General features: G+C 39.1%; 3 protein-coding genes and 1 long non-coding RNA gene across 8 annotated transcripts in view; 2 read left to right on the top strand and 2 right to left on the bottom strand.

The window, feature by feature from the left end:
- The first annotated feature begins 693 nt into the window (after nucleotides 1–693).
- LOC114858209 (glycerol-3-phosphate dehydrogenase [NAD(+)], cytoplasmic) lies at nucleotides 694–10,145 on the top strand. The gene is made up of 8 exons (XM_029155133.2): nucleotides 694–849; nucleotides 2,564–2,741; nucleotides 2,934–3,074; nucleotides 4,069–4,207; nucleotides 4,608–4,720; nucleotides 5,585–5,821; nucleotides 5,953–6,059; nucleotides 6,143–10,145. Exons 1-8 carry the CDS (start codon nucleotides 806–808, stop codon nucleotides 6,237–6,239), a joined length of 1,056 nt encoding a protein of 351 aa, XP_029010966.1. The 5' UTR covers nucleotides 694–805; the 3' UTR covers nucleotides 6,240–10,145.
- Nucleotides 8,310–17,478, bottom strand: LOC114858208 (glucose-6-phosphate 1-dehydrogenase). Of its 5 annotated transcripts, none has more exons than XM_029155127.3 (14): nucleotides 17,442–17,478; nucleotides 16,315–16,383; nucleotides 15,992–16,113; nucleotides 14,107–14,144; nucleotides 13,840–13,948; nucleotides 13,246–13,463; nucleotides 11,583–11,741; nucleotides 11,160–11,285; nucleotides 10,797–10,890; nucleotides 10,469–10,655; nucleotides 10,140–10,375; nucleotides 9,907–9,983; nucleotides 9,368–9,460; nucleotides 8,310–9,292 (listed from the first exon to the last, which is right to left on the bottom strand). In XM_029155127.3, the coding sequence occupies exons 1-14, from the start codon at nucleotides 17,461–17,463 to the stop codon at nucleotides 9,208–9,210; spliced, it is 1,635 nt and encodes a 544-aa protein (XP_029010960.1). In that variant the 5' UTR covers nucleotides 17,464–17,478; the 3' UTR covers nucleotides 8,310–9,207. The 5 variants fall into 5 exon arrangements, with proteins under 5 accessions (XP_029010960.1, XP_029010962.1, XP_029010963.1 ...); XM_029155129.1 differs by lacking the exon at nucleotides 17,442–17,478 and adding an exon at nucleotides 17,276–17,431; XM_029155130.3 differs by lacking the exon at nucleotides 17,442–17,478 and adding an exon at nucleotides 17,276–17,402 and having other exon boundaries at nucleotides 16,315–16,380.
- Nucleotides 17,479–17,523: 45 nt separating this feature from the next.
- On the top strand, nucleotides 17,524–25,537 carry LOC114858210 (uncharacterized). The gene is made up of 3 exons (XR_003786337.3): nucleotides 17,524–17,650; nucleotides 17,771–17,869; nucleotides 25,399–25,537. It is a non-coding gene; the product is annotated as an uncharacterized LOC114858210 (long non-coding RNA).
- The window catches only part of adcy6a (adenylate cyclase 6a), a 25,276-nt gene continuing 17,933 nt past the window's right edge, over nucleotides 20,647–27,989 (bottom strand). Inside the window, exons 8-24 of the mRNA XM_029155126.3 lie at nucleotides 27,712–27,870; nucleotides 27,433–27,574; nucleotides 27,202–27,330; nucleotides 27,088–27,116; nucleotides 26,851–26,998; nucleotides 26,670–26,767; nucleotides 26,077–26,164; nucleotides 25,861–25,977; nucleotides 25,439–25,597; nucleotides 25,118–25,293; nucleotides 24,833–24,859; nucleotides 24,709–24,738; nucleotides 24,471–24,603; nucleotides 24,020–24,283; nucleotides 23,716–23,920; nucleotides 23,494–23,618; nucleotides 20,647–23,409 (exon numbers count right to left, since the gene is read on the bottom strand). Of these exons, the coding sequence (XP_029010959.1) occupies nucleotides 23,281–23,409; nucleotides 23,494–23,618; nucleotides 23,716–23,920; nucleotides 24,020–24,283; nucleotides 24,471–24,603; nucleotides 24,709–24,738; nucleotides 24,833–24,859; nucleotides 25,118–25,293; nucleotides 25,439–25,597; nucleotides 25,861–25,977; nucleotides 26,077–26,164; nucleotides 26,670–26,767; nucleotides 26,851–26,998; nucleotides 27,088–27,116; nucleotides 27,202–27,330; nucleotides 27,433–27,574; nucleotides 27,712–27,870 (2,158 nt within the window). The 3' untranslated portion in view covers nucleotides 20,647–23,280. The remainder of the gene's footprint in view (nucleotides 23,410–23,493; nucleotides 23,619–23,715; nucleotides 23,921–24,019; nucleotides 24,284–24,470; nucleotides 24,604–24,708; nucleotides 24,739–24,832; nucleotides 24,860–25,117; nucleotides 25,294–25,438; nucleotides 25,598–25,860; nucleotides 25,978–26,076; nucleotides 26,165–26,669; nucleotides 26,768–26,850; nucleotides 26,999–27,087; nucleotides 27,117–27,201; nucleotides 27,331–27,432; nucleotides 27,575–27,711; nucleotides 27,871–27,989) is intronic.

Here is a 27,989-nt window from a genome sequence, read left to right as displayed (position 1 = left end):
CTTGCAATGATCTGTATTGGTTTCTAAAAAGTTGCTGTTACTGACTGAGTTTATTAGATTATTAGATTTATATTTATGTTCAACAATGCATCACACTTATAATACAGTGTGCGGAGGTGATACAATTATTATTCTAATTTATAACAGCCCTCAGTGATATACAATAAAGAAGAACAGCCACTTCTTTAACTTTAACTTCAACTTAAATACAATATAGACAGATTCCAGTTTACTCTGATTATTAAGACAAAACCAATGATTATTTGTGGTTAGGTTTCTGCAGATGCCTTTACAGTTACATGGAGAGAAAAACGTGTGACCTTTGACCTACTTTTGTTTTGTGTGTAAATATATAACTAGTTTTGGTTGTTGTGTTTCTACAATATAGTGGTGAATGAACAGGTCCCTAGGTCTAGAGAAATATTAAAACTCCCATGCACAGTGGGGATCATTGGGGCTTTCTAAATAACCACAAAGAGACATTTTTTCACAGTTTTGTGTCTGGTTATGAAGTAAGGTGTCAGACAATTAACATGTCATGAAGCGTGCATCATAAAACGTCTTGTCTGCAACATCCACGCCAGACTTTTGTCCTACTCACTTTGAGCCTACTGACCCCTGGTCCTCGGCAAAGGGGAACGACTGGGGGCGTGGCTCTGCGTGCGGTGGGCGGGTCCTTCCTCCCACAGACTGGCCAATAGAACCGGCTTCAGTTCAGCGACTGTGTTGCGTAAGGACACACTGCGGCTCCTGAGCGGCTCTAAGCGCAGGTTCACCTCCACTCATCGGGTTTCATCTCTTCACAATGGCAGGTCCGAAGAAAGTCTGCATCGTCGGCTCAGGAAACTGGCAAGTTGACCTGTTTATGTTGTGATGTGGCAACTGTTCATTTACTGTAGTCATTTGTTGTGTGTGTTATAAATGGCTTGTAAACCCGGTGAGCCTTTGCTAGCCAACTTCAGTTAGCATTACTGGGCAATGCAGCCAGCTAACGTCAGGTAGACACATTTTAGTTATAGGAGAAGTTTTACTTTTCAGACTACAATTAACAGATGCTGGTTATTAGTGGGAACAAAACAGCTTTGGTTAAAGTCACGCGCCATGAAACTGTCTGAGTGCGCAGAACTGAGTTCGCATGTCAGTTTGGTTTTTGCGGTCATTTAATTAATGTCAACGTCAGATAAAACAAACAAACAAAAAAAAATCAGCGGTCATCGCTGCACAACGGGAGCTTTTTTCCTACAGGAAGATCCCAAAGTGACACAACAACATGTTGTTTTTTAATTTATTAAAGTTTATTCTTACATGCCGAACATATGTGTAGCTGATACAGTAGGCGTTAATGCAGATGGTTAAATAAACATAAAAGTGTGAAAACTATTAGACTAATAATAGTACAGAATAAAACATTTGTCTTTCCAAGCCTTATCGTGTATCTAGAGATGACTTCTATTTTAAGTACATACGGCACTGAGAGAAAGATGCATGTAATGCACGTCTTTGGACGTTGAGAGGATGCTGGAGAGAACCCACGGAAACAACGTGCAAACTCCACACAGAAAGGCACCAGAGCCGCCTCCAGGAATCGAACCCAGAACCTTCTCGCTGTGAGACAACAGTGCTACCCACAGCACCACCGTTGCCACCCCATCATCAAATCGCTATCACCAAAATAATTTCATAAAAAGATAAAATAATAAAGTTAAAGTTGGGCTGGAAGGAGGGAATTTCAAAGTTGTGGGGCATATTGACTGTATGCACTGTCTCCCATAGTCATGAGTCAGGATGAAGGGACAGTGAGCTGAAGGGATGATGAAGGTCTGAGGGTATGGGTTGGCATGGTAATATGGAGGAGGTCAGCAAGGTAAGGAGGAGCCAGCTTATGTAGGGACTTGTAAGTGAGTAACAGTATTTTAAATTGAATATGGTAAGTGATTGGGAGCCAGTTGCAGTAGTCCAGGCAAGACGTAACAAGACTGTGATGGTTCACATGTGGCAGTGAAGTGAGGGAGGGATGAAGGCAGTTGATATTGCGCAGATGGAAGTAAGCTGATTGTGTGGTGTTATTGATATGAGAGGAGAAGGAGAGACTACTCTTGAGGATGACACCCAAGCTCTTAACCTGAGAGGAGGGAGAGATGGTGATTGTCAGTGAGGATATTAAAACTTTGATTTGATGAATTTGGTGCCAATAAGTAGATGTTGGCACCAAGAAAGTTAGATGTACGTCAAGATTTAATCTCAACACGGCAGTCGGTGAGGGAAGAACGGAAATATAGGTATAGGTGGAAATATAGAGCTGGGTGTGATCTGCATAACAGTGAAAATTAATTAACATTAATTAATTATAGTATGTAGATAACAAAGAGCACACCAGCGGTAACTGGGATTGGGTGTCATGTGAAGGATTTTCTTTGTTAGTTGTCATTTTGTTATGGTCAGAGAGATACGATACAAACCAAAACCGGTTGTGGGAAATTTATTGTTTTTTTAAATCACTGGGTTTGGGAACATTTATGCTTTTTAAAGATGCAGTTTACTGACCCTTGCACCTTTAATACAGGGGTTCTGCCATCGCCAAGATAGTGGGTGCCAATGCTGCAAAGAATTCAAAATTTGACAACACCGTAAAAATGTGGGTATTTGAGGAGATGGTGAAAGGACGTAAACTGACGGAAATAATCAACACTGACCATGAAAATGTGAAGTACCTTCCTGGCCACAAGTTACCAGCAAATGTGGTGAGGAAAAAAATAAGTAACATCTTATTCTAGTATCAGTCTCTGTATATACGCTGTGTTGATTATGTCAGTAATGCTTTTATTTGTGTAACGTCCACTGTAGTATCAGTTTTTTGATGTGTTGCATCACACTTTAATGTAGAGTATGTCATAACTCTTCCAACATGATCCTTACCCCTTGTTCACCCTCAGGTGGCTGTGCCAGATCTAGTGGAGGCATCTCGTGATGCAGATATCTTGGTCTTTGTGATACCGCACCAATTTATTGGGAAAGCATGTGATACAATGAAGGGCAAGATAAAGAGTGACGCACTGGGAATATCTCTCATCAAGGTTCAACTTTGCTTTCTATGCTGCATTATTCTAATTGTGTTTTAATTTTTCACTCTGAATTAGATAAATTAGTTGTAAACTATTTTTCCAGTGTAAACTAGCTATGTATGTACAGTACAGGGAGGTCCATGCAGTGACACAGTTTTCATTACTTTGCCCCGTGTTTTGCCACCATAGTGGAGTCTGAAACCCAAAGACCTGACTGGGTGCTTGGCTTCTCTTTCTTCTCCCTGTTCTTGGGGTTTGCTTTTAGCAAGTAAAAAGCACGCTCATTAGGATTCAGGTTGAGTCATCATCCAAATCAGTGAAGCAATGTCTCCACCATGCATAACAGATGAAAGGTATAGTGCTTTGGGTGATGACCAAAGGCTTTTCTTCTCCAGGATTTTCTCTTCTTAGCATTCTGGTGCAAGTTGATCTTGAATGTTTTCATTCATTTGATGTAATACTCAGTAATACTTGCTGAAACGCCAGGCTGTTCTTCATCTACTGTAATAACATGATTCACATTGATTTTGCTTAAACCTTCAGCATTTTTTCTGGTTAACTCTGCTCCTGCATGCTGACTTTACCTCTGATACACCTTCCTCTTGGATTGGGTTCTTAGCTAACTGAAAAAAAGGCATTCTTGTACATTCTTTTAACACTGCACCTACTGTATTATAGTAGCTGTTTTGACCACACAATGATTATGCTCTCTGTGCTATGTTTCTATGATTTTTCTGCCTAAGGATGACTTAGCCTACATTTAGTGACAGCACTTTGGCCTTACAGTAAGTGTAGTAACAACATGGACCTCTTTCAACATGGCACAGCAAGCAGACAATTGCACTTTGACTTTTAAGCAACTAAACTTGTGTTTAATTCCAATGTAACAGTATTTGGGTCCAAACCTTTAAAGCTGACATTAGAAGCCAATATTTTTTGACTTGCCAAAAACTTACAGTATGGATAAAAATATGTAAATATGTGCTTCTGTACTTTGTTCTTCCAGGGTGTGGATGAGGGTCCTGATGGACTTAAACTCATCTCTGATGTGATTCAGGAGACACTTGGTATCACCATGAGTGTGTTGATGGGGGCCAATATTGCCAATGAGGTTGCTGATGAGAAGTTTTGTGAAACTACTATTGGTTAGTCTTATTCTACTCTGCATGCTTTTTTGTTACTGCACAGCTTATGCTTGTGAGTAAACTTGTGACACATTATTGTTTCAATACAGTTACACATACACTAAAACCAAGATATAAAGTAAAAATTTGAATGTTTTACTCATGCTTGCGTTGTTCTAAGCCGGTTAATTCTGTGCTGCAGTTGAGGGGAGACCAGTTCAGTTGGAGCTGTTCTTTATTTGTATACACAATTGACAGCTTATTTTAAATGATTTGTCAGATTTAACTTGGGGGATTCTTTGGAGCATCACAGTTATATACTGTATACCAACAGCATTTTAACCTTAAATCTGGTCATGTTTAAGTGTCACCATACAGAAATGCGTAAAGGATAAACACAGTCTTGTTGTTCTGCTTCCAGGATGTAAGAATAAAAACTATGGTATTCTCCTGAAGGAACTCATGCAGACCAGTAACTTTCGAGTTACTGTAGTAGAGGAGTATGATGTGGTGGAAATCTGCGGCGCCCTGAAGGTGATTAATTATTTTAAGATATTACAGTTCAACACCATACAGCAAAACAGAGGGACGTCTGCATATTGTCTGCAATATTAAATATATTTCTATCACATTTATGAAAATACAAATCATATTAATCCTTTAGAATTGTTTTTCAAAATTTTAAATCTCATTATTCTCTTACGTGGTTAAGTCTATTCTTATGTGGAACTGATGTGTTAGCCACATTGTACTGAGAAAATGGTTGTAGTTAACAGGTACAGTTTTAATGCAGATTAAATAAACATGGTTCGTTGAAACTGTTAGTCTAGTTTGATTATTATTTTCAAGAATTTTGATGTCTTTCCAAGCTTCTTAACGAAACTCAGCTCGGTTTATGATACACATGACTTGCACATATTTACAGTAATGCAATAAGGTCTGCAGTATAAAATATGTTTCCATATCACATTTATGGCCATACAAATTATATTTCTCTGTTAGGTTTGTTTGCAAAGACCAAAATCAATTATGCTAAGAACCACAAGCAACCAAATGAACTTTGAAATCAAGGAAAATGGGCAAATGACAAACAGAGCCACTATAAAACATCTCAATTAGATAAACAAGGTCATGCTGATAAACAACACAGTGATTTGACTAAGTTATAGAAATCTGCTACTGGATTGCATGTCCATCTCCACATGGTTATAATGTAAAATGCAGTATATCATCATTTTAATTACTTCATCTAGCAAGACATTGTTAGCATTCAAAATATACAAATACAACATACACACATGCAACATAAAATGTTGACTTAATTCATTGATTACTGTCTTTCATTTGCGTCTTGAGCTCTGCTTGGCTCATTGCTCACATTTGCTCCCTGCCTTTTAGAACATTGTTGCAGTCGGTGCAGGGTTCTGTGATGGTCTTGGCTATGGGGATAACACAAAGGCAGCAGTGATCAGGTTGGGCCTGATGGAGATGATTGCCTTTGCACGCATTTTCTGCACCACAGGACCTGTGTCCTCAGCAACCTTCCTGGAGAGCTGCGGCGTGGCTGACCTCATCACCACCTGCTACGGTGGTCGCAACCGCAGAGTAGCTGAGGCTTTTGTGAGGACTGGGAAGGTGAGAACATGGCCCTTTTTTCTATGATAATCCTTTTCCATTCTTTATAGTGCGTGTTGGTAACAGCAGCTAAAGATTACAATTGGATTTGGTTTGTTGTTGAATTATAATAACTAACTAATTCATCTCAGTCAATTGAAGAGCTGGAGAAAGAGATGTTAAATGGTCAAAAGCTGCAAGGACCAGCAACAGCAGCTGAGGTCTATCTGATCCTTAAACACAAAAACCATATTGACAAGTGAGTCGGGAAACAACACAGTCGGCACGGTTTCCATTCATTGTAGCCTTCATTTTCAATGCAACATTTCCTTCTTCCTCCAGGTTCCCGCTGTTCAGTGCTGTGTATCAGATCTGCTACCAGGGCCATCCTGTCACTGAGTTCATAAGCTGTTTGCAAAACCACCCAGAACACATGTAAAAACAACAAACCGACTAAGTGCCTTTTACAGGAAAACAATGCTTTTAATCCGAGGACCAGTTATTCCAGCCGTCATGCAATTTTCCATCTCCAGCCAATCAGTGGGATTCCTTTTTGAGATAGTTATTAATGTTTGTGTATTTAGTTCTAGTTTATCTGCTTTGTCCAGTTTGATAATTCAGGTTTCCCAGACATTTGGATGTTGTGTTTTTGTTTTATCTTTGCATATTTTGTTGCACTAACCTGTCACTCATTACCTTAGTAGTCCAGAGTTCAGGAAATTAAGCCTCAACAAAAGGTGTTTAATTGCTTCTTGTAATATTTTAAAATCTATAGAAGCAGAATGTCAGGTGCAAGTTAGCATAAGAATGTGACATTGAAACGTTTCTTTTAACAATTTTAAATGCTGTTTACAAACATCTACTTAACACTTGGAAGGATAATTTTTGAGAATGGGTTTTAACAACAAATGAGTCAGAATGCACAGTGCCAGTTATTACATAGGAGCCAAATCACTAAATGAAAACTTAGATGAACTTAAAAGGTTAGTCAGAGTTGACTTTTTTCCATATATGTTTATGTACATTGTTTATGCTGCATTACAGTACGCGTATGTATGGGGTGCCAAATGTAAAAGGAGCACCTATCACTAGTTTTCTCACATTTAACTAAATGACACAACATGTTTTCTCACATTTAGTTAAATATGCAAAAGTCTAAATGTAAATGTTAAATGTAAATGTTAAATGTAAATGTTAAATGTAAATGTTAAATGTTCGCCGAGTGTAAACTGAATATTCATCAATGGGCAAGTAGACTCCATCCCTACCCTCAAACACCGCTGGTCTCAGATCAGAGACGCGAACTCAATCACCTCAAACAGTGCGCGCAAACCCCGCCCACATCTGATCTGGAAACTTTTGTTTTTAGCCTGGACGTAACTTCGGCTAGCTAGTATAGTTAGCCAACTAATTCTCCACCGGCGCCAGAGAAATATTCTATTTAAACCTACTTAACTCCTCATTAATGGTGTTTACGACAGAACGGCAGTTTGAAGCGGAGCCTCAGCCCGCACACCTGCCGTTACAGCCCGTTCAATCTCTCCCAACGGGAGGGAGTCGGAGCTGGCGGCCATGATGGCTTCGACTTCAGGCTTCTCTCCAGTATTTTCGTGCACCGATCCAGAGTCAGATGCGGAGCTATGCGTACTGTTTGACGTGTTTGAGTCTGATCTAGGATAATAGGGAGTGGAGTCTACTTAAATATTCAGTTCGATCATTTAACATTTAGATTTACATTTAACATTTACATTTAACATTTACATTTAGACTTTTGAACATTTAACTAAATGTGAGAAAACATGTTGTGTCATTTAGTTAAATGTGAGAAAACTAGTTATAGGTGCTCTTTTTACATTTGGCACCCCATACGTATGTGGATTTTAAGATAAGAAATACTTTGATGATCCCAGTGTAAGTGCCTTAGAACACAAGATTAAGTTAGTCTTTTTTTTCCCCCTATAAAAGGTTTAATCCATCCAGGTTCCATCCACCACAACATCTGTTACTGGGGTGTAGCCTGACCTTGTTATCATTTATTTCTAACTAATGGAATCTGTCAGTTCGTCTGAATATATGAATCAAAATGTCTGTTATTTAAATAAGTCTTCAACAGCGTTAAAACAGAGTTGGTAAAGTGGGGAAATGCTGTGGTGGAAAGCTGATTAAACCAATCACATTCAAAAGGAGAGATGTCTGTTTAATTTAAAATGAGATCTAATAACTACTGCATCTTATCACTGCCAAAATGATAAGACTGATTGTTGCAATAAAAACCTAATTTTAAGGGCCTTCAGATTTGATGGTGTATCAAAAGGTACCTCAAAGCACGCACAACCTTTTGATCTGGTGTCAAACAAGATTGCAACCTAAATGCACCCACCAGCAGGTTAATAAAGGTTTAATTGGGATAAAGCTTAATTAGTGAGCCAGGCTAGAGACAGGCTATCTGATTTTAAATTTAAATTCTGAGGTCAACCTTTAAATGTCACCTATTAACAAGTCAAACACATTAGAGAAGCAGAACGAGTTTATTACAACTTGTGGAAATGTAGCTAGCGTTACATGAGCACGCAGATAGCAGCATACAGTACATCATTTAATAAACATTCACTGTTGACCACTATCTGGAGTATTTGAAATATAGAATGAATAATCAGACTCAATCAAACTTAAGTAACCCTGAAAAAAATATGAAAAGGAATGAAGCTCAGAGGGAGGGTACTAATCAAAATAAGAACACGCTCTGTCCACAAAGCCATTTAATGCCAGTATGAATGCTTTTAACCAAACTATAAACAAGAATCCTGCCCTAACCATTCCTGGCTTCAGACAGGAGGAAAAAAGAAACTAAAATAGGTAAAAAGAAATTCCAGAAAGTGTGATGAATACACGCAGTCAAAGCCTGAAAGGTTATAACCATTACAGTACACAGCGATAGTGGACAATCCTACCACTTAGTCCTCATCTTTGCAGTGTCAGGTTACCACTTTTGCTACAGTACAATTAAGCCTGACTATGCTGACTGGTTATTGCTTAGGTCCTGTTACTCAGTTTATAACCCCAATCATTTAAGACTTTTAAAAGAGAGTCCCTGGGAATGGAGCCACAATTAATTTGTTGACCAAAATTTTCTCAATGAGACCATTTTTGTTTTCCCTGTAACAGAGTTGGTCCCACCTCTAAATTAAAATAAAGCCACTTGGAATATTTAAAATAAGAAAATAACTACTAAAACTATTTTTGGTTTCAATAATTATGCTACCTGAATTTTCTTTTTCCAAATATACCTACTGCTGTAATGGATCCACATGGTGGATAGTCCAGTTTCGGGACATGACAGTCTACATATCCAGCTGCATCCCTCATCCTATGTTGCTGCTACTTATGCCTCCACACCTCATTCCAGTTCACAGAGGATTGACCCATTTGTAAGTGCCTTCATAGCGAAACCCAACTCTCTTTGATAGGTCATCTGCTTCTGTAGGGCCACGACTAAGGAGAAAAGAAAGAATCAGTTACTACAATAATTATCATGATTACAAAGTCCTAGTCAAACGCATTACCTACCTCCCATATTTGTAAGGAATAGGTTTAGGCTTTTCCTTATCAATCTGATGGAGAAGAGGTGTGAAGATCCTCCAGGCCTCCCTTAGCTCATCACTGTAGAGAAAGAAGATTCAACATGGGTGAGGACAGAGCTTCAATAGACTGAAATATATGTAAGGCCTTTACATTGACTATTTTAATTATTATAATAATTAATTATAATCATTAATTATAACAGATCAGAAGTCTTATGAAAACAGAAAGTAACGGCTGTCTTGTTTGGTGCTTTGCTGTAAAATATGAGAACAGTAATTTTTTTTAAAATTGCAGCTGGTTAACGATAAGCAAATGACGGCAGTTAAAGCAGAAAGTCAGCCTGACATTCACATTCCCGGACAACTTTGTGTTCCTTTCGGAACATGAATACATCTAATGTACGGTAATTGTGTAAAAGTTTATACTGTTATTACTGTGGGTGGTATATTGCACACCCCCCGACACCATCTAGTGAACTGTAGGTTCACAAGACATTCAGGTTATAGGGATAAGATACACTGTACCTGCGCACAAAGTGCATCTGACTTCCACAGAAGACATCCAGAATGAGGCGCTCATAAGCATCTGGAAGCTTCACATCCTAAAAAAAAGTTTTGACATTGGAAAAATGTATTGACAGAAAAAAGAACAACAAAGCATTGAAACTATAATTATTTTTAACAAATGCACGTTTGTTTGGGACTTTGTGTTAAGCAGGGATTTAACAGGACAGTAAATAAACTTGAACCCATTGTACCTTGTATCTACTCTTGTAAGTAAGATCCAACTCAGTTTCTTCAGGACTGAAGTACACGCCTGGCTTTTTGCTCATCATCTTGGCGTAGACAGCCTCGTTAGGCTGCACACGTACCACCAGCTCATTCCTGCGACACTGATCTCCAAAAATGTCCCCTGGGACATCCGTAAACTGCAGCCGTACCTCAGCTTTCCGCTCATTCAGAGCTTTTCCACAACGAAGGATGAAAGGAACTCCTGAGCAAAAATGTCAAAACAATTAATTATAAGAAGACACAATACATGCATTGACTTTAGAAGAGCTTTTTGTGCATTCAAATGTATGGTTACCATCCCAGCGCTCATTGTGCACATAGAGCACAGCGGTGGCGAACGTAGCCTGAGTTGAGCCTTTAGGCACTGTGGGATCATCAAGGTAACCCAGTTTCGCCTCTCCTTCACCTTCTTGATCCCCAACATACTGACCCAGCACCACATCTGACATAGTCACGGGAGCAATGCACTTCAGTACTTTAACCTACACAAAAAACAAAGAAATCACTATCTCCGGCACCCCCCACTTTTAAATGCCTTTTAAAAAGTCATAAAAGCCGGTATTCAAAAGATGCAGTACATCTTCAACAGTCACACTGGAGTGACTGATCAAACAACTTTGTACCTTTTCATCTCTGACATCGTCAGAGCTGGTTGAAGCTGGTTTCTCCATTGCAACTAGGCAGAGCATCTGGAGCAAGTGGTTCTGCATAACATCTCTGATTACAACCAGTGGAACCGGTGGTCACACAGAAGAAAGGACCATGAGATTGTTTTGTTGAGGTCAATTAAATTTTATATGATCATGTGTTAGAACTGATGCATAGAATGTACTGTTAAAAATAATCAATTCCACAAATCAACTGAATTCCTTAACAGCTATCTTAGTATTGTTGAATAGCTTATACGAGAACTCAATATACAGACAGATAAAAAAAAACACAATGAGGAAACATGTCAGTCTTGAATCCAGAAGCTACACACTCACCGAATGATGCCAAAGTCATCAAAGTAGCCCCCTCGTCCCTGAGTGCCGAACGGCTCCTTAAAAGTGAGGACAACGCAAGCCACACTGTCCCTGTTCCAGATTGGCCCAAAGATTCGGTTCCCAAACCTGCAATGAACATCACATAACTACTGTCAATATTCATAACAGCTGATAACCTGTTGCATAATTCAAATCACAAAACCATACTGTATAGTGTGGCTACTGATGCTCTTCATCAGGTCAGCAGGGTGGCACCCTGCATAGATATTATTGAAGGTCACACAGGGGTGTAACCTATAATAAATGTTGATCTGGCCCAAAAAGTCTGCACATTCACCCGGAACACTTAATACTATTTCCAACTTCTGACAGGGAGAATCTTTACAAGGCATCAAATGAAACAAAGATGAAGATAGTTCCTACCTGAGCACCATGAGATTCTGCACCATTTCTTTGCCCAGGTAATGATCTATACGGTAGATCTGATCTTCAGTGAAGAGGGAGGAGAGGTGAGTGGACAGCTCTTCAGAGCTCTGCAGGTCATGTCCAAATGGTTTCTCCACAATCACTCTGTTCCAGCCTCTACACAACGCACAAAAGACAGCAACCAAGTCACCTACAGTAATAGCAAAGTTTCTTGCTACTCTCCTCACTCACATAATGTGACACATTTAATGAGAGAACTCCAGATGGGCAGTTAGGGAATGATTTGACTAGACCAAGGTAAAACAAGCAACATATACCGCGGTCATGACTTGTATACTCAAACACATAAAGAAAATAGCTAGAAGAGGACCAATGCCAAGAAAAGTTTTTACACATTGACATAATAGAGTACATTGTTGCACAGTAAGGAAGTAACAAGAGCTTTGAATGTAGCCAATACAAAACAGCAAAAGAATGTGTGCATGATACTAGTTGTTGGTTCCCAAGTTTTTACCAGCCTATCTGAAGTTGCTCAAGAGATTTTACACAATGAATTCTACAGTACAGGGAAGGTTTTCTGCTTCAAAAACACAATTGATGGTTGGTCGTGTTAGTTTGAATACATTTGTTTGAATGAGTCGACTCCACTAAGTTACATCAATAATCATGTTCCTAGAAGCACGGGTCGAGGTGTAGGAGTAGCATGAATATATAATCAGACTTATTAAACTTAAAGCAAATATAACGAATTCTAACAATGTTAGTCTCTCTGATCCAGATTGTGGAACTCAAACCAATGTGTTTACCATCATTTACCATTCTCCTTTTTCCTTAGGTTGAAATTGATCATTTAATAGGACTTCCCCAAAACCCTGACCATTTGACATTAACTTCTGAAGATGCAGATGCTGTTGCTACATTTGAGGTGATGATTCCATAATTTTCAATAACAAACTCACTATATCTACAGTATCTATCTATCTATCTATCTATCTATCTATCTATCTATCTATCTATCTATCTATCTATCTATCTATCTATCTATCTATGACTAAGATTTCTCCTCTTAGGAATATTGGTAAAATTAAAGAACATGCTTTCTCAGAGGAATATTATAGAAGCATTTGTTCCCTCTAGGCTAGGGTAGTAGAGGATGTCTCAATAAATCTTTAAAAAGCCTCCAGTTAATTTAAAATGCTGCAGCAGAGTTCTACTGTAACTGGACTTAGGAAGAGAGGTCACATTTCTTCTACATAAGCTTCTCTCCATTGGCTATGTATAAAATCTACGATAAAATATAAAAATTCCTCTCTAAAGCACATAATGATAAAACTCATTTTATCTTAAAGAGCTTCTTATTCTTCCATCAGAACACTGGTCTCCTTGTGTTTTGAGAGTTTCAAAATGTAGAATGGGAGGTAGAGCCTTTAGCTACCAAGCCTTCCTCTTATTGAACCAGCCTCCAGTTTAGATTTGATAAGCAGACACCCTTTGTACTTTTTAAACTAGGTTTAAATTTTGTTTTCCTTTTGATAATGTAGTAGTACAGTAGTAAGCGCAAGTGTTCAGCGTAAAATCTGAAAACATTTGAAAAGTGCCTTCAGATTATTTTTGTTGTGATTTAGTTCTATATAAATAAACTAAATTGAAAAGTACTGACTTTGTGCTCATACAGTGATGCTTGATGTTCTTGGTAACATCATGGTAGACTGTCGGCGGCAGGGCCAGGTAGAAGAGACGATTTCCCTCGGCTCCCCCGGGCAGAGACAGGATGTGTTTGTTGAGTTTGGAGAAGGAAGCATCATCGCCATATTTGCCACTGATATACGTGTTTCTGCTGAAAAAGGCTGACAGGCGCTCTGCTTCTGTATCCATCACCTATTTTAGAGTGTTTTTATTGCATGCATTAATTAACCTTTGGAGTCAACACGTAGACTTTAAAAAAATATATTTTTAAATCTCCAGACTGCTGTAATTATTGTGCTTTACACAAGCTGACCTTGTGTAAAATTTACTGGCCACATGGGGGCAGCAGAAGCAGACTACTAACAACACGGATAATAAATAGCCACAAAACAACTGCAAGCTTCTTTAGCCATTAGAAGTAACGGTTGGATGTATTCATGGCCTTACTTCTGTATACAGTGCAAAACAAGTCCATTATCTACTTCATGCCAGCTTTGTGTTCTATTTTGTCTCCACTTTTACCTTTGCTTTTAATTGTTTTAATAACATTACATTTTCATAGATTTACCTTTAAATAGGGCAGACAAGAAGACCGGATGGAATCGACTGTCAAGTCAGAACGAGCAAAGCCCACAAAATGTGTCTGCTCAGGAAGGAGGCCATCTCTAAACAACCACCTAAGAGAGAAGAGAGAATAAAATAAATAAATTTAAAAAAGAAAAACGCACAACAGAATACACGACCTATACCCAAAAATTTAAAAAAAGGCCACATCAGATTAGTGTAATATTTTTAAACATGCTCTGGAGGCTATTAATATTAGAGGTTCACTTACCATAGAGTTGGATAGATTTTCTTTTTAGCCAAATCCCCCTATAGGTTAAACACAATCAGAAGTACAATAATTTATTATTTAACCAGTACATTTGTTAGACTTAATTATTTGTTATTATTATTATTACCACTATTCTATATCAACCCACTGTATGTGGAATTTGTTAGGTTTAGTTGTGTAAGGTCCTGAACCTTACCTTGAAAAGTGCCTTGAGATAATATGTTGTGACTTGGCACTTTATAAATAAAACTGAATTGAGTTGAGTATACTAAAGCATTAAGATTATGCAGTTCAACATGTTGGATGGCTGCTCTCATTTTAGGATTTGCACAGCACCCACGAGGCACAAGTGCTAACCACACACTGTACAGGGGAGTCTGAGGCAAGACATTCACTGCTTTCACATAGTATAGCCCGTATACAACTCCTATAGACTGCTGCAGACACATGTGCACACACGCACATGCGCGCACACAGGTCATCAATTACAAGTGATCAGTAAGAGCAACATTAGAGAAGTGTAGTTAGAAGTTTTATAGTTGGGAAAACCTATTTAATACATTTCCATAACAGGAACTATAATCAGTCCAACACCTCACAAGGCTAAATGGCAAAAACTACCAAATAAGCACCAGTAAATATATTAGGTATTAAACTAATGTTTAGCAATAGATTCATATATGTATGCATTTATTTATCTATAACTAAACATTAAAAGATCTATGTTTAAAAAGCATCCATTGTACACCAATTAGCACAAAACAAACAGCTAGAATCACAATACATACTGTCCAACCCTGTGCCGTAGATAAGGCACAGAGTTGGACAGTTTGCATTGTGCTTCTAGCTGTTTGTTTTACTGTATCAGATTGAAAGAAAACTGCTGATACTCAGTGACACTGCAAAAAATCAGTTGTGGCGCCACATTACTTTGCAAAGAGATTTTCTTCTTATGTAGCCATTTGTTCAAAAATAGAAATCAAAACCTGAGCATGACAACAGATTAAAAATGAAGACCTCAGGTTTTTTTTAAAAAATAAGTAATCACAAGAAAATTTATTTTAGGAATGGATCACCCACGATTAAACACTGTGCTAAGTTATACCAGTTGGTTTGATTTACGATACGAGTATTTATCCCACAAAGGGAGAGATTCGTTTGTTCAAAGCAGCCATAGACATTATCAAAAAAAAAGACAAAACAGAACAACTATAAACTAGGTATTAAAGTGAATTTAAGTAAGGAGTGAAGAATATTACACATATGCTCGTAGTTGCAAAACAGTAAAAAAAAAAAAAAAAGTACACCATGTAATTAACATTACTGCAGTGCTGTATTGTACGGTCTGATGGATGTGGGGAAGATTCACATTTCATCAAATAATTTAAAACTAATAAAAATATAGTTTTTGTTCAGTTTTTATTTCAAGCACGGCTTTGTATATATGAATTGCTTTCAATTTTTTTCCCAGTTTAACACATGACTATAGATTGATTAAATAGTCCACCCTATCTATGACTGTGTTAGAAAACTGTCCTTGGACTAAAGGATCTGGAGGAACCTTGACATCTTTGACTGCCCCATTTATAGGGTTTTGAAAGTTGGAAATGTTTGTTTGCATAAGACTGATGAAAGTAGTAGCTTTCAACATTTCCCTATACAAATGTGCAACTTGTTGCACAGTCTTTTCAAGATTTCAACACAGATGCCTAGTATGGCCAAAAAAGTCTTATTCAAGTCAATTTACATAACAAATGTGCCAAAAAACAAAAGCAAACTATAACAGCTATCTTGGTTTCACTCCAATGAAATTAAGATTCTACGTAAAACTAAACTAACTTGCTACGAACTACTGTTGCTGACTTAATTATATCATTGCACTTACTGAAGCGCCCATGATGATGAAGATATGAACGTCTGACTGATGGAACTCCTCATCATCATGCAGCTCCTTCCTCAGTTCTCCAAACACCTCGGAGCGAGAAAGCGGGAGGCTGCTCATTTTTTCTAAAAAGAAAACAGAAAAAAATGTCTTAAAATCACGTGTTCTTTCACATGTTAAAACAGTGACTAAGAAGTCAAACACAGGCTTATCTAAAGTGAATTTACAAAACCTATTAACCTGCTTAGCGCTAAACATCACTAATGTGCAGTCACGTTAATTTTTTAGAGAACACAGAACATGCACAGGTAGGTACACAGCTACACCTGAAGGGGGTGTTTGTGTGGCTCCTCTTCTGAATGCTGTTTGATCAGGTGACTTTCTGCTGGGTACTTCTGGTAATTGTGTGAAACACAAACACAGAATGACCTGACATATGAGGTAGGGCCTAAAACATAGCTACAAAGCACATTAAACTTTGGAATTGTGGTTTGTTCAGTGCATCCTGAATATTTATTAGTAACCAATATATTTTCTAAAAAGAAAAATCTGTATAAGTATCCAGACAATTAATTCAAGACTTTTTTGACAGCAATTGCAGTGTTTTACAAGCAGTGCAAGACAGAATGTGGGATGTTTATCCCATTATTCCTGGTACTGTACATCTTCTCGCATTGGTTAGAATGCACTGGAAGACACTTCTTCATTGGATGTTATTGGCGTTTAAACCTCTTTTTAAGTCACATTTCTGAACTGCTGAAGAATGACGTCCACTAGGATGTCAATAAACAGCTGCAATTAACAATCGTCGCCGTAGCTTTACGGTTTACCTCTCATTGATCACACGCAGATCTGATCAATAATGATATTGAAGCTGATCAAACTCTCCAGCAGATCACTGCTAACCCTCACTGCAAAGCAGCAAGTCAATGCTTCAGCTGACATTTCAAGAGAACACGGATTTAAGTCATGTTTCTGTGCTCGAGAACGAACGTTTCATTGATATTTAGCTAACCGTCCAGGAAGAAAGACGGGATGAGCTCTGCGGCATTTACAGTAAGTCACTGAGCGTAGCTAACACAGCTGATCTGGCTAATAAAACCACCTCGTCATCAGCCCTCAGCTTCACGCGTTGTTTTAACAATACCTGAATAGCAGGGTCTGACGTGCAACTAATCCAAACTGCTAGCAAACAGCGCCTAGCTTGTAATCGTCGCGCTAGCTAGCTACAGTGTGTACAGCAGCACGGCTGCGGACAAGTAGAGCGAAAACTAATTTACTACTTACACGTCCGTCAACAAGATGTCAAACCCGACCAGACGCAGCCTTTAGAAACACTGAACTAGTAATAAATGTGGCAACTACCGCGGACGCCTTTTTAAACCCTGCCTACTTCCCTGTTGAAGTGACAAAGCAGGAATGTGATATTTTTATTGGTTTGGGGGAAACTCACCAGCGCTCGCTCTAGTTCCCATCGCTGTCGAACCAAGTGACGTCACGGCCTCAACAGGTAGGCGTGGTCTCACTGTCTCACCCGATAAGTCTAATCCCCCATTCAATCGTTACATAAAGGACGTTAGTGTTTTAGAGGCGCGCCTTAAGGTTTCACTGGTTATAAACAAACTGGTGATTTTCGTTGTCTACTTATCTCAGTTAGAGACGGTACCTAATATTTTTTCTACACATATTTTGTATTGTATGTGCATACTGTATGTATTTCATTGTACTTCATTAGCACGACTTTCTTTAAAAATATAACTCGGCGTCTTAATTCACTAACAGGAAGGTTTGCATCCCTTTCATGCCTTCTTTGGTTGCCAGGTGAACTCTTGATCCACCACTGCCCCAACACACCCAGTCTAACCCATCGCAGCTTGAAAGGTATGTTTGTAGTATTGTGTAGTATTCTTATGGGTATTAGGGTTTGGTTACATGGTATTTATCTTACGACCAACTTATACTATTGTAACCATGACACCCCAGAGTAATATTCACTACTTGCTTTGTGACTATGCTACTTCTCTCTGCAGTTAAATGAATACAGTATCACTGTTTATATGTACGTGTTCCTCCATGCACTCACACATCCACAGTCAGTTTTCACTTTGCACCTTTTAATGAGTATAGGTGAACAAGAAAAAAAATTGAAATATGTTCAAAAAGCTTTTAAATGCTTTTAAACAAAAAATAACAATGTTTTACAGCAACTTTACAGTTGTTGAACAAGAAAAATCAGTAATAAATATGGAATTATTGTGACTTTCACTTTTTTACTTGTAGAAACAAAACTAGAGATAAAGTGACTGAGAATGAGGAGCTTAACTTTTTACTGTATTTCCTTGTACAACAAGGAAGTGTTGTTACACTAATGGTTGCAGAATTGGAATCAGTGTAGAAATATGTGTCAAACCGGAACGAATTGCTCAAGCACTGCTGCTGTGGTTACTTCATTTTTCAAATGACAAAATAAGTAGTTTGAACAAATTCAAAAGAAACCAGGGGTCCTTGAAGGGTTTGCCTGCATACACAACATGGTAGGAGATCAACTCAAAATACTATCAGTAATATAGACAAGGCACTGGAAGAGACAAGAAGCTGAGATGGACGTAGCAGAGATGTTGAGGTTCTCCTTAGAAGTGACGAGGTTGAACAGAATGAGGAACGAGCACATCACAGGGACGGCTCACTGGCTGTGTTAGTGACAAAGTCAGAGAGGCCAGATTGAGATGGTTTGGACATGTGCAGAGGAGGGAAAGTGAATATATTGGTATAAAGATGTTGGAGACTGAGCTACCAGACCAGAGGGCAAGAGGATGACCAATAATGAGATACATGGATGTGACAGAGGAGGGTAGGCTGGTGTGACCGCAGAAGATGCTCAGGATAGAGTGAGGTGGAAAAGGATGATTCGCTGTGGTGACCCCTGATGGGAAGAATATTACACAGTTGCATTTTATATCTGTAGCTTCCTACTAAAATAGTGAGGCACAGGGTTTCTTGACCTTTTTGACTTGTCATTCAAATGCAAACAAATCTCTCCTTTTTTATTCTGCTTTTTTCTTCTTTGTGATAACAAAGAAAGAAGACAAGTCTAGTTGTGCTGTTGCTGAAGATTGAAGTGTGAGGTTCAAAAGTGCTAAACAGAACAGTTCGGTCTGCAGGAAGCAGTAACTTTTCAAGATCTTATATCAATATTTGGGCTCAGTCAAGCAGCAGAAAAGCTTTACTCCTGATTTCTGTAAATTGTTGTTGCTCAGGTTCAGTACACGCAGACTCGAGGACTGTTATCTGAGGAACGAGTTCACAACATCAGCCACTCAGCCTGAAATACTTTGCATGCTTTCATTCTCATTTTTTTACACTTAATATCATTTCTGCAAGCTTCTCTGATGCCCTCGTCTTCTCACAGATCAGGACAGCAGGCATGATTTACTTAGTAGTGGTTTCACCCAATACATGTTCTCACACTTTAAGCAACACCTGTACCCACATACTGTAGTCACTTTACACGTCTCATGTGCAAGTCATTCACACTTGAATTGTGATTTGTATTTACTTAGTTTTTTTTTAACAATGGTATCTTTGCTCTTTATTTTTTATCTTTGTTGAAGCTGAACACATCCAGCTTTTTGTCTGATGCCACTAAGATAAAGACAGAGCGGAGCACTGAGCAGGGGAGGAATTCCTGCTGGAGATCTCAGTGAGTGTGATTACTTAGACAGTGTAAAACAAAGAGGGAGTCTCAATCCTGCTCTTTATGTATTTATGTATTTGATAGCTTTTTGCTGTGTCTGTGTCACCAGGTCTCTAAGAAGAATCTGATTTTTAGTGATAAGCCCAGTAGGCCAACACCCGTTTGTTACTGCAAAGTTGCTGCAGGGTTTGCACTCGCCGCTGTGCACTTCATGAAGATCACTTATTAATCTGAGTCAAATGAATGAAGCAAGAGGTGCAGTCTTGTTTACTCTAAACATATTTGCGAGCACTCCTGAGTACATGCAGGTAGCTCCAACATCGATGCTACACTCTGCCAGGTCTATCAGAGTTTTACCATCCATCTTCTGCTGAGCGAGAGGCGGGTACGTCCTGGACAGGTCCATCGCAGGGCAAATATAGACAGACAACCATTAGTTTTGTCACACCACTTGATTGCTGAGGGTTTTTTTAATTCAATAAAAGTATTTAGTTAATTTTTTTTAAATTCAATGTTGTGTTAGTTTAAAAATATAGGCCTGCCTGTTAGAAGCACTAAAAACTGAAATGCTAAAAAAATGCTTTAACAGAAATGACCACATTTGTAAATAAAAAGTTAATCTGCATTACATCATAAGATAAGAGGACCTAATCATGCCACCTGTCACATGGTGCTGAACTGGTCAGTACATGGTGGGATTGCACTGCCCTCTAGACGTAGGGGGAACTGTTTCCTAATTGTAGTAGCTTATTGTTTGCCGGTATCTTTTTGTGTATCTCTGTGTCGGCTAATGCAATTTGTTATGATGCTACCTTGTAATAAGGTATTAAAAATGTTTAGAAATCTAGAACAAGCTTGCTGGGTTATTAAGTGTGATCCTGCCAAATACAACTATTGTGTTATTACATGATTTATGATGGGCCTCTTATAAACATACAGTCCATACAACATGAGGACGCAAAACAGCCATTGATTTTTTTAATTTTTTTCTTCAAGGGGAAATGTTATTTTTCTCTTTGTCATAGTCCTCAACTCTTCATGTCCTTCATCTTTGCAAATCACTCTCTGTTCAACTCATCCAACTAAGGGAAAATACAAATAAAACAAAAACAAATACGAAAGGATTCATCAGGCCTGAGCAAAACACTGTTTCAGTAGTATGGGGACAATGTTCCTCCCCTCTCCTGTTCCCCCAAAACATCCCAAGAGCTAACGATCAACACAAGTCTATAGACAGCCAATAGAAATAGAATACATACAATGCACATTTTTATAAACTCATGTCCATTCTATAAATTCTTTGCTTATAGTAATCATTCGTCATTGGTCACAGTTCATGTTATATAGTTGGTGATCTCCCTTTTGATTGCTGATCTGGTGCTACCACCATGCACAAGGCCATATATCATTGCACAGGACAGACCAATAGCACAAGGCAGCGTGAGCTCCCTTTGGTACAAACATGATCAACTGTTGCTTGACAATGCTGAATGTGTCAGGAGAGTCACGGTAAGTCAAGTCCGCCAATTCCCTCACCTTCTAAATTGAAATGTAGATCATTGTTGTGACAATGTTTACTGATAATTATTCTCAGCAAGCCTTTTTCCTTTCTCCAGACAGGGCAAGCAGGCACAGTTCCTGTTTGGTGTTATTCTAATATTAGGATAATGGCAATTCAACTCAGCTATTAGTATGTTTTACTTTTTGCTGAGACACACAGGGAGAAATAATACATGTAGAAACAAATAGATTTACACACATTTTTTGCCTATCCCCTTGACAACGTTAAACCAAGGATGTACTGTAATTTGTTAATTTCGGCATGTAACGTGTGGGGGTCACACTGAAGATTGGCTGAGAGAAAATACTGCAGCAGTGGTGTAAATAAGTAAATACAATGAACTGTCTGAATATTATTTACTGCTTTGCTACCATACACCACTGGGGTTTCGATGCAAAAGCAGCAAATGGTTATTAGTTACATGATAAAACCTGTCACCATATGAATACCTATATTGTACATTAGGACTGAACTGCAGAATTTATTGGCTGCATTTGATCAGTTTGTACCAGTGAGCTTGAGCTTTACAGCTGGCATCTTACAGGAAAGCGTGCTGGTCTTTGATCCTCATTGTTGGAATGGAATCATTATAATAAGCATAATAATTAATCAGAATCATCATCATAATAATAACATTAGGAATATACAAATTATGGATACAGAAGTGATACAAAATACTCTACATTAAACCAAACAAAAATGAAAAACAATCACAATCAGACATGCTTCAAAGCGATTATGTTTGGCAAGAAAGAATTTTTGTTGAATCTTAAAAACCTCACAGTGAAAACAGTTATGCCCCTTCAGGATTAGAAAGCACAGTATTCAGTCAAAATCATTATAGATCTTTTTTCATCTTCATGTATTTCTTCTTCATAGAAGAATCAGGCCGTGTGGCACCAATGCAGGGAATTCTGATACTGCCCTGGAACTACTCTTTCATCAAAATTCCTTTATTTCCACTTGCACAGAAAAATAATATCTGAAAGGGAAGGAGCATTTGAAAACAACATACTGTTACCCCTGACACCAGCTGTACACTGGCAGCTCAAGCTCTTAGGAACCAATCTGACATGAAATGAGGGTGGAGAGAATCAAAATCCTCGCTGGGGCTACTGCTACTCCTCAGAGTGGAGATTCCGTACTGTAAAAATACAGACTTCAGAATTGACTGTTGTCAACATTGTTTGTTGTCTTTAGCAGTTTTTTACTAGAGGCCGAGGGCAATATTATAATTAAGAGTTAATGTTATCTCTTTGTTTCCTGAAAGACAAACAAAATAAATAAATTGTACATATTTTATGAAAATAACCTAGCAGCTTTAGCTGCTAGCGGTCAGGAAAAAAAGACAAAATCTCAGGCCTCCTGCCTAAAAAACAGAGGTGGTGATCATTGCTCACTTTAGCGAGAACATATCAAGCATGTCTTGCCATATTTTTAGTAAATACCTTAGTCTTTGGTCAATATATTCCTTCTCAGTTTATACATATATTCATACAGACACAAATATGCATGTACATACACACTCATAAACGTGTAATAAACTGGATATTTGTGCACGTATGTATTCACACTTTTTCATAAAGGACCTCTTGCTCAAAACATCAAGACTGAAATAATTTATTAATCCATAACTAAATATGAGTACCTGTTCATGATTCAGGTGAAATAAAAATGACCAATAAAAAGCTTCACAAAATAAAACAAAAAGTAGCCTTATGTACAGCGTAATCTTCTTTTGACACAGGCTAAAAGGCGTTGTTTAAATAAACAGACTTTGCATCTTTCAAGAAGCCTGAGAGAGAGGCTAGACATGAGAAAAACACTTGTCCTTTAGCGTATATGGGCCAAAATGGCAGTCAAACAAGAATGTTTGCCTCTTATCAAGAACACTTTAAGAAGTCTTAAAACTTCTTTCCTCTTTGCTTGTGATCCAAGTGATGACGTGTCTAGTTTCCAGCCTTTTGCTCACATTGGGAGTCCTTGCTCAGCAGCCACACATCAGGGCTCACCCGGCAGCTGTTGTTGCCATGGCTGCTAACTGTTGGGTGGTCCATCGTTCAGGAAGTAGGTAGTCATTTCCCCTTTACCCTTGACCTTAACAACCCCACGACACTCAAGCACATAGCCTTTGCTTGAAAGCACCTGGTAGAGGTCTGTGGTCACCTGTGAGCAGAACAGAAATCAGACTGGATCTATCCATGGTGTGCTAAATACATTTAACAGTTTCAAAAATCAACTTTCTTTTACCTGTATGCGGTCAGGAATCCCTGTGCTGTCCATACGACTGGCCACGTTGACTGTGTTTCCCCAAATGTCATATTGAGGCTTCCGTGCCCCGATAACCCCTGCTACTACTGGTCCAATGTTAAGACCTGGGAATTAAAGTCAAAAATTATCTCTGAATCAATAAAGTTATACACAGTATTGTTTCAGATTTCACACAAAGTCACAGTGAAAACCTTTGCTTACCTATCTTCATCTGGAAGTTGTTAAAGGAATGCTCATTGATGTATTTCATCTGCTCCCTCAGTCTCATGGCGTAGTCGGCCAGTGCAGTAATATGGGTACGGCCCTCTTTATCATAGGTGGAGTCATTAAGACCTGAGGCCGCCATGTAAGTGGAACCAATGGTCTTGATCTTCTCTAGCTGCCTGTACTTTTCTTCACTGATGATCTGACGCATAAAAACACAGCGATTATGTATGTGCACTTTACACATTCTCACACTGTTTTAATATTTCAAAAAAGCAAAAGTCAATTGAAGACAACGTACCTCATCAAAGTCAGCAATGATCTCGTTGAGAAGTCGGAGACACTCTACCCCCTCATTGTTTGCCTCAAGCTCTACATAGAACTCAGAGAAATTGCTGATGGAGGCGAACATGACAGCCACACACTCACAGGACTGGTAGTACAGCTCGTCATTACGCCGCTCACGTGCCAAGAAGTGAGCAGCTACGTCTTTAGGCAGAATATTATGGAGTAGGCGACGATTATAGGCTTGCAGCTCCTCCATCTCTTCTTTCTCCTCTGTGGCCTAGGAATGAATATTACATATATTCAGTTTTATGACTGCTGTGACTTTATTTGTGGCAGTAATGAATGTACACAAAACTGCAAATATTCTATTATAATAAAATACATTATTAAACCATATGTGTGAGACAACTGTGTCAGGGTTAGTGATGTGGTGACTGATGTCCTCTGGTGGATGTTATGGATACCTGTAGTTTCCACAGGAAGTCAAGGCGTGCTGTAGATTCAACCTGCTGCGAGTGCAGGTAGAGTGCCAGGACAAACACTGTAAGGATCACTGGAGTCATGACCCTCAGGGATACTTTGGTCACAACAAATGGGCTGCAAGTAGATACATAGGCTATATTCTATGAACTCACAACAGTAGTGAAAGTGGTGGATTACAGATGTGTATACTGTGTATACAGTGTATATATATAGTCTTACCACTGGTTTGTAGTTTCATTGAAACTGGACCTAAATGAAACAAATTCAGTAAATAATATTGTATTGTAATATTGTGTATATACGTTGCCTTCCTTTGAATATAAGAAGTAATATGAAGTCTTACCATTGAGCACTAGTTTTATTTAAATCACTAAAAAAGACAAATACTGTATTAGGTTCCCATTGTATGCACTATGCAAACATAAATGAAGATCACACTGAATGTAAAAATTATACTAATATTGAACTTCTTTTTTTAAATTGAAATCAGAGGTACGTAAAGCCATTTAAGTTACACCTGATTTACAAAACAATTGATGCCAGACTGTTGAACAGTCTATACATACAACAAGAGAATAGCACTTCCTCAAGCTAATGCTTGAGACTAAGGAAATACTGTAGCACTTACATGGCATTGGAGGTGACAAAGAGGTCAGCGTTGTCAAATAGTGCTACTTGTGGCCACTCCACCAGCAGCAGGAAGGTGAGCTGGATGAGCAGCATGAGGGCCAGCTTCCCTATGCTGCTGATCTGCAGGAACACTGAGCAGGCCAGCAGCGTCAGTAGCACACTATAGCTGAAATACTGGCACAGACAGACAGGAGACCGACACATCACGAAAAGTAACAATGAATCTCAGAACAAAAATACAAATTGACACTTTTGAATGCTCCCATCATTTATCCACAGGAAACGCAAATGGTGAAATGGTGGCATGCAGTGGACTCACCTCAGGAAAGGGGCACGAGGGGACCTGGCTGGGACAAATCTCTAGCCCCCCCTCAACAGACACATTCAAGCTGCGGATCAGACAGGGCGTCACCAGGGCTGCAGAGGTGTTCAGCTTCTCTGCAACACATGCTGCCAAACTTGTAGTGTCACAGGCAAACTATGGGGAAACCAAACCCAAACACACACACATAGCCAATTAAAGAGAATACAACAGTTATTGTATTTAAATTGCATTTATGTTGATTTCATCACACATGTCATGTGTTATCACACTCTAGCTCATGATTGACCACATGTTGAAATTGTTGTTTTCACATTGTTCAAGCTACTGTTTATATTTAAACTGCAATATGAAAACTTTGGTGCTGTGCTTTAAAGCGTAGACAGCTGGGTGTGACATGCATCCTGTGTTAATCATACCATATTAACAAAGGCAGAGATGAAGACAAGGATAATGGTAAATACTCCAACCAGGGTACTGTTGGTGCGAGACTGGACAATCTTCTTCGAAACTGTCTGCATCGCAGCCGGAAAGAGCTGTGGGGAGAACAGCAGAGATAAACAATATTAATGCTAAATAATGCCAGCACAGGCTGCACAAAAACAGTGATAAGATGTCTTGATAAGCTCCCCTACCTTGATGCAAGAGTATATGGCACAGATGAACAGTATGTTGGCAAGTATGATAAATATACTAATGTAGATTCCCAGCATAACTGGAGTGCTGCAAAGAAAGTACAGAAAGTGAGACAGTGAGATGTAAACTTCTGGTGCCCTGTCACAAATAACCTGTACAGCTGACAAATGCTCAAACAAATGAAATGCTTAAACTGTGACATAACCTTAATAGAAAAAGCTGGGTGAAATAACCTAATAATAAGTCTCTATTTTTTATTGGCTTATAGTATGCTATTATAATTCATTTAATAATGACTAGCATCAGTCATGGGACATTGAAAAGACTGATGTTAAAATAGTCTGAACACCTGCTTGATTTCCCCAGCATGAAGGCTATAAGCAGAAAAGCAGTCATTTTTGAAGATTTTCTCAAAGTCAGAATAAAACTACTAACAAGCTGATAAATTTTGTAAACAAGGACTAAAAGCGTTATTTCATTCAGTTCATTTTTAGGACGTACCACTATGTGTAAACGGCACTTTCAGATCTCACACGTTGCAGATTCAGTAAAAGTAAATGTAAACTGGAGCAAAGCCAAAATATGTACTCACTGTGGAAAAATAACAATCTGTATGAAGGATATGAAGCAGAACACCAGCAGAGTACAGGCAACGTAGCCTCCAAAACGGTCGTCCACCTTCTTAGAATACTACAAAGCGAAAAAAAGGATTGGGTCAGCTGTAAAAGCAGAAGCCGGATCAGGTTTAAGTTGAAGTGATAGTCAGTCTGGACCTTTTTCTCCAGACTGGACGTCTGAAAGGTGAGTAGGAACTTTTTAACATGGTCTTTTCTCAGCTGATCAATGCTGCGGGCGTCAATTGCTCGTCCCAGAAATTCGTCCACCTCATCCTCAGGATTCATGGCCTCCTGAACACCACGGCTGCAGACAGAAGAAGCGAAATGAGGCGAGGAGGAGGCGATGTACAGTGGAGTGCCTGCTTTCGGTGCGTGTTGGCAGTCACTACTCACCTATCTTTACTGGAGGTCTCATCAATTCCCTGTAAAAGAAACCGAACACAGAAAGATTACTCTGAAAAGCAGCTGCTGCTTCTGTCCCAATGCAGGAGTGAGCTGATGTCTCACCATTTGCCTGAAGACTTTAGAGTCCTTTGTCCTGGAGAAAGTTCTGTCGGGCACCCAGCATGGCATCAGCCCCTCATTAGAGTTGGCTCGTGTCCGGTGCATCTTAGCCATCATCGCCTTCTCCTCCTTCTGCTCAGAGGGAACAACATGAAGGTTTGACCAGCTGTCCTCCTACAACGCAGCACACAGTGAACAGAAACATCTGGCAGAGGCTTGTTTTTGTGCCCTGACCCGTTTCTGGCTGCAGCCGAGGACCAGGAAGGTCTCAATACTGTTCTCCTTCAGATATGCATTCCTCTCGCCTCCGAATCCTGGCTCCACCTCATAGTCTCCATTAAGATACTGCAAAGTAGCCTTTGTGATGTGGATCCGCCTACAGAGACCAAATGATCTGATACTGACTTCACAATGTAAAATGTTTAAATAAAAAACAATTAATAACACAAATGAAAAATAATGATTGCTGATCAGTAATTGTATTGCTAATGTTATTGAACACACTGCTCTCACCCTGCTTTGCCTCCTGCTTCCATGTGATTGGCCAGCGTGACATCATTTGACCACACGTCAAACTGCCACTTCCTGAGACCCAGCACTCCGCAGTGCACACGCCCACTGTGGATGCCGACGCGCATGTTAACGTTGACCCCAGTCACCTCACGGACCAGTCTGCAGAAACACAACCCATGTCACACACAAGATCAACGTCTACTCTAAAAATGCAAAATACAGCACGAACCAACAGCGCGCACACACACACACACACACACACACACACACACACACAC

Source organism: Betta splendens, chromosome 7, assembly GCF_900634795.4.
Source record: "Betta splendens chromosome 7, fBetSpl5.4, whole genome shotgun sequence".
NCBI lineage: Eukaryota > Metazoa > Chordata > Actinopteri > Anabantiformes > Osphronemidae > Betta > Betta splendens.
This window is presented reverse-complemented; position numbering and strand designations above follow the sequence as displayed.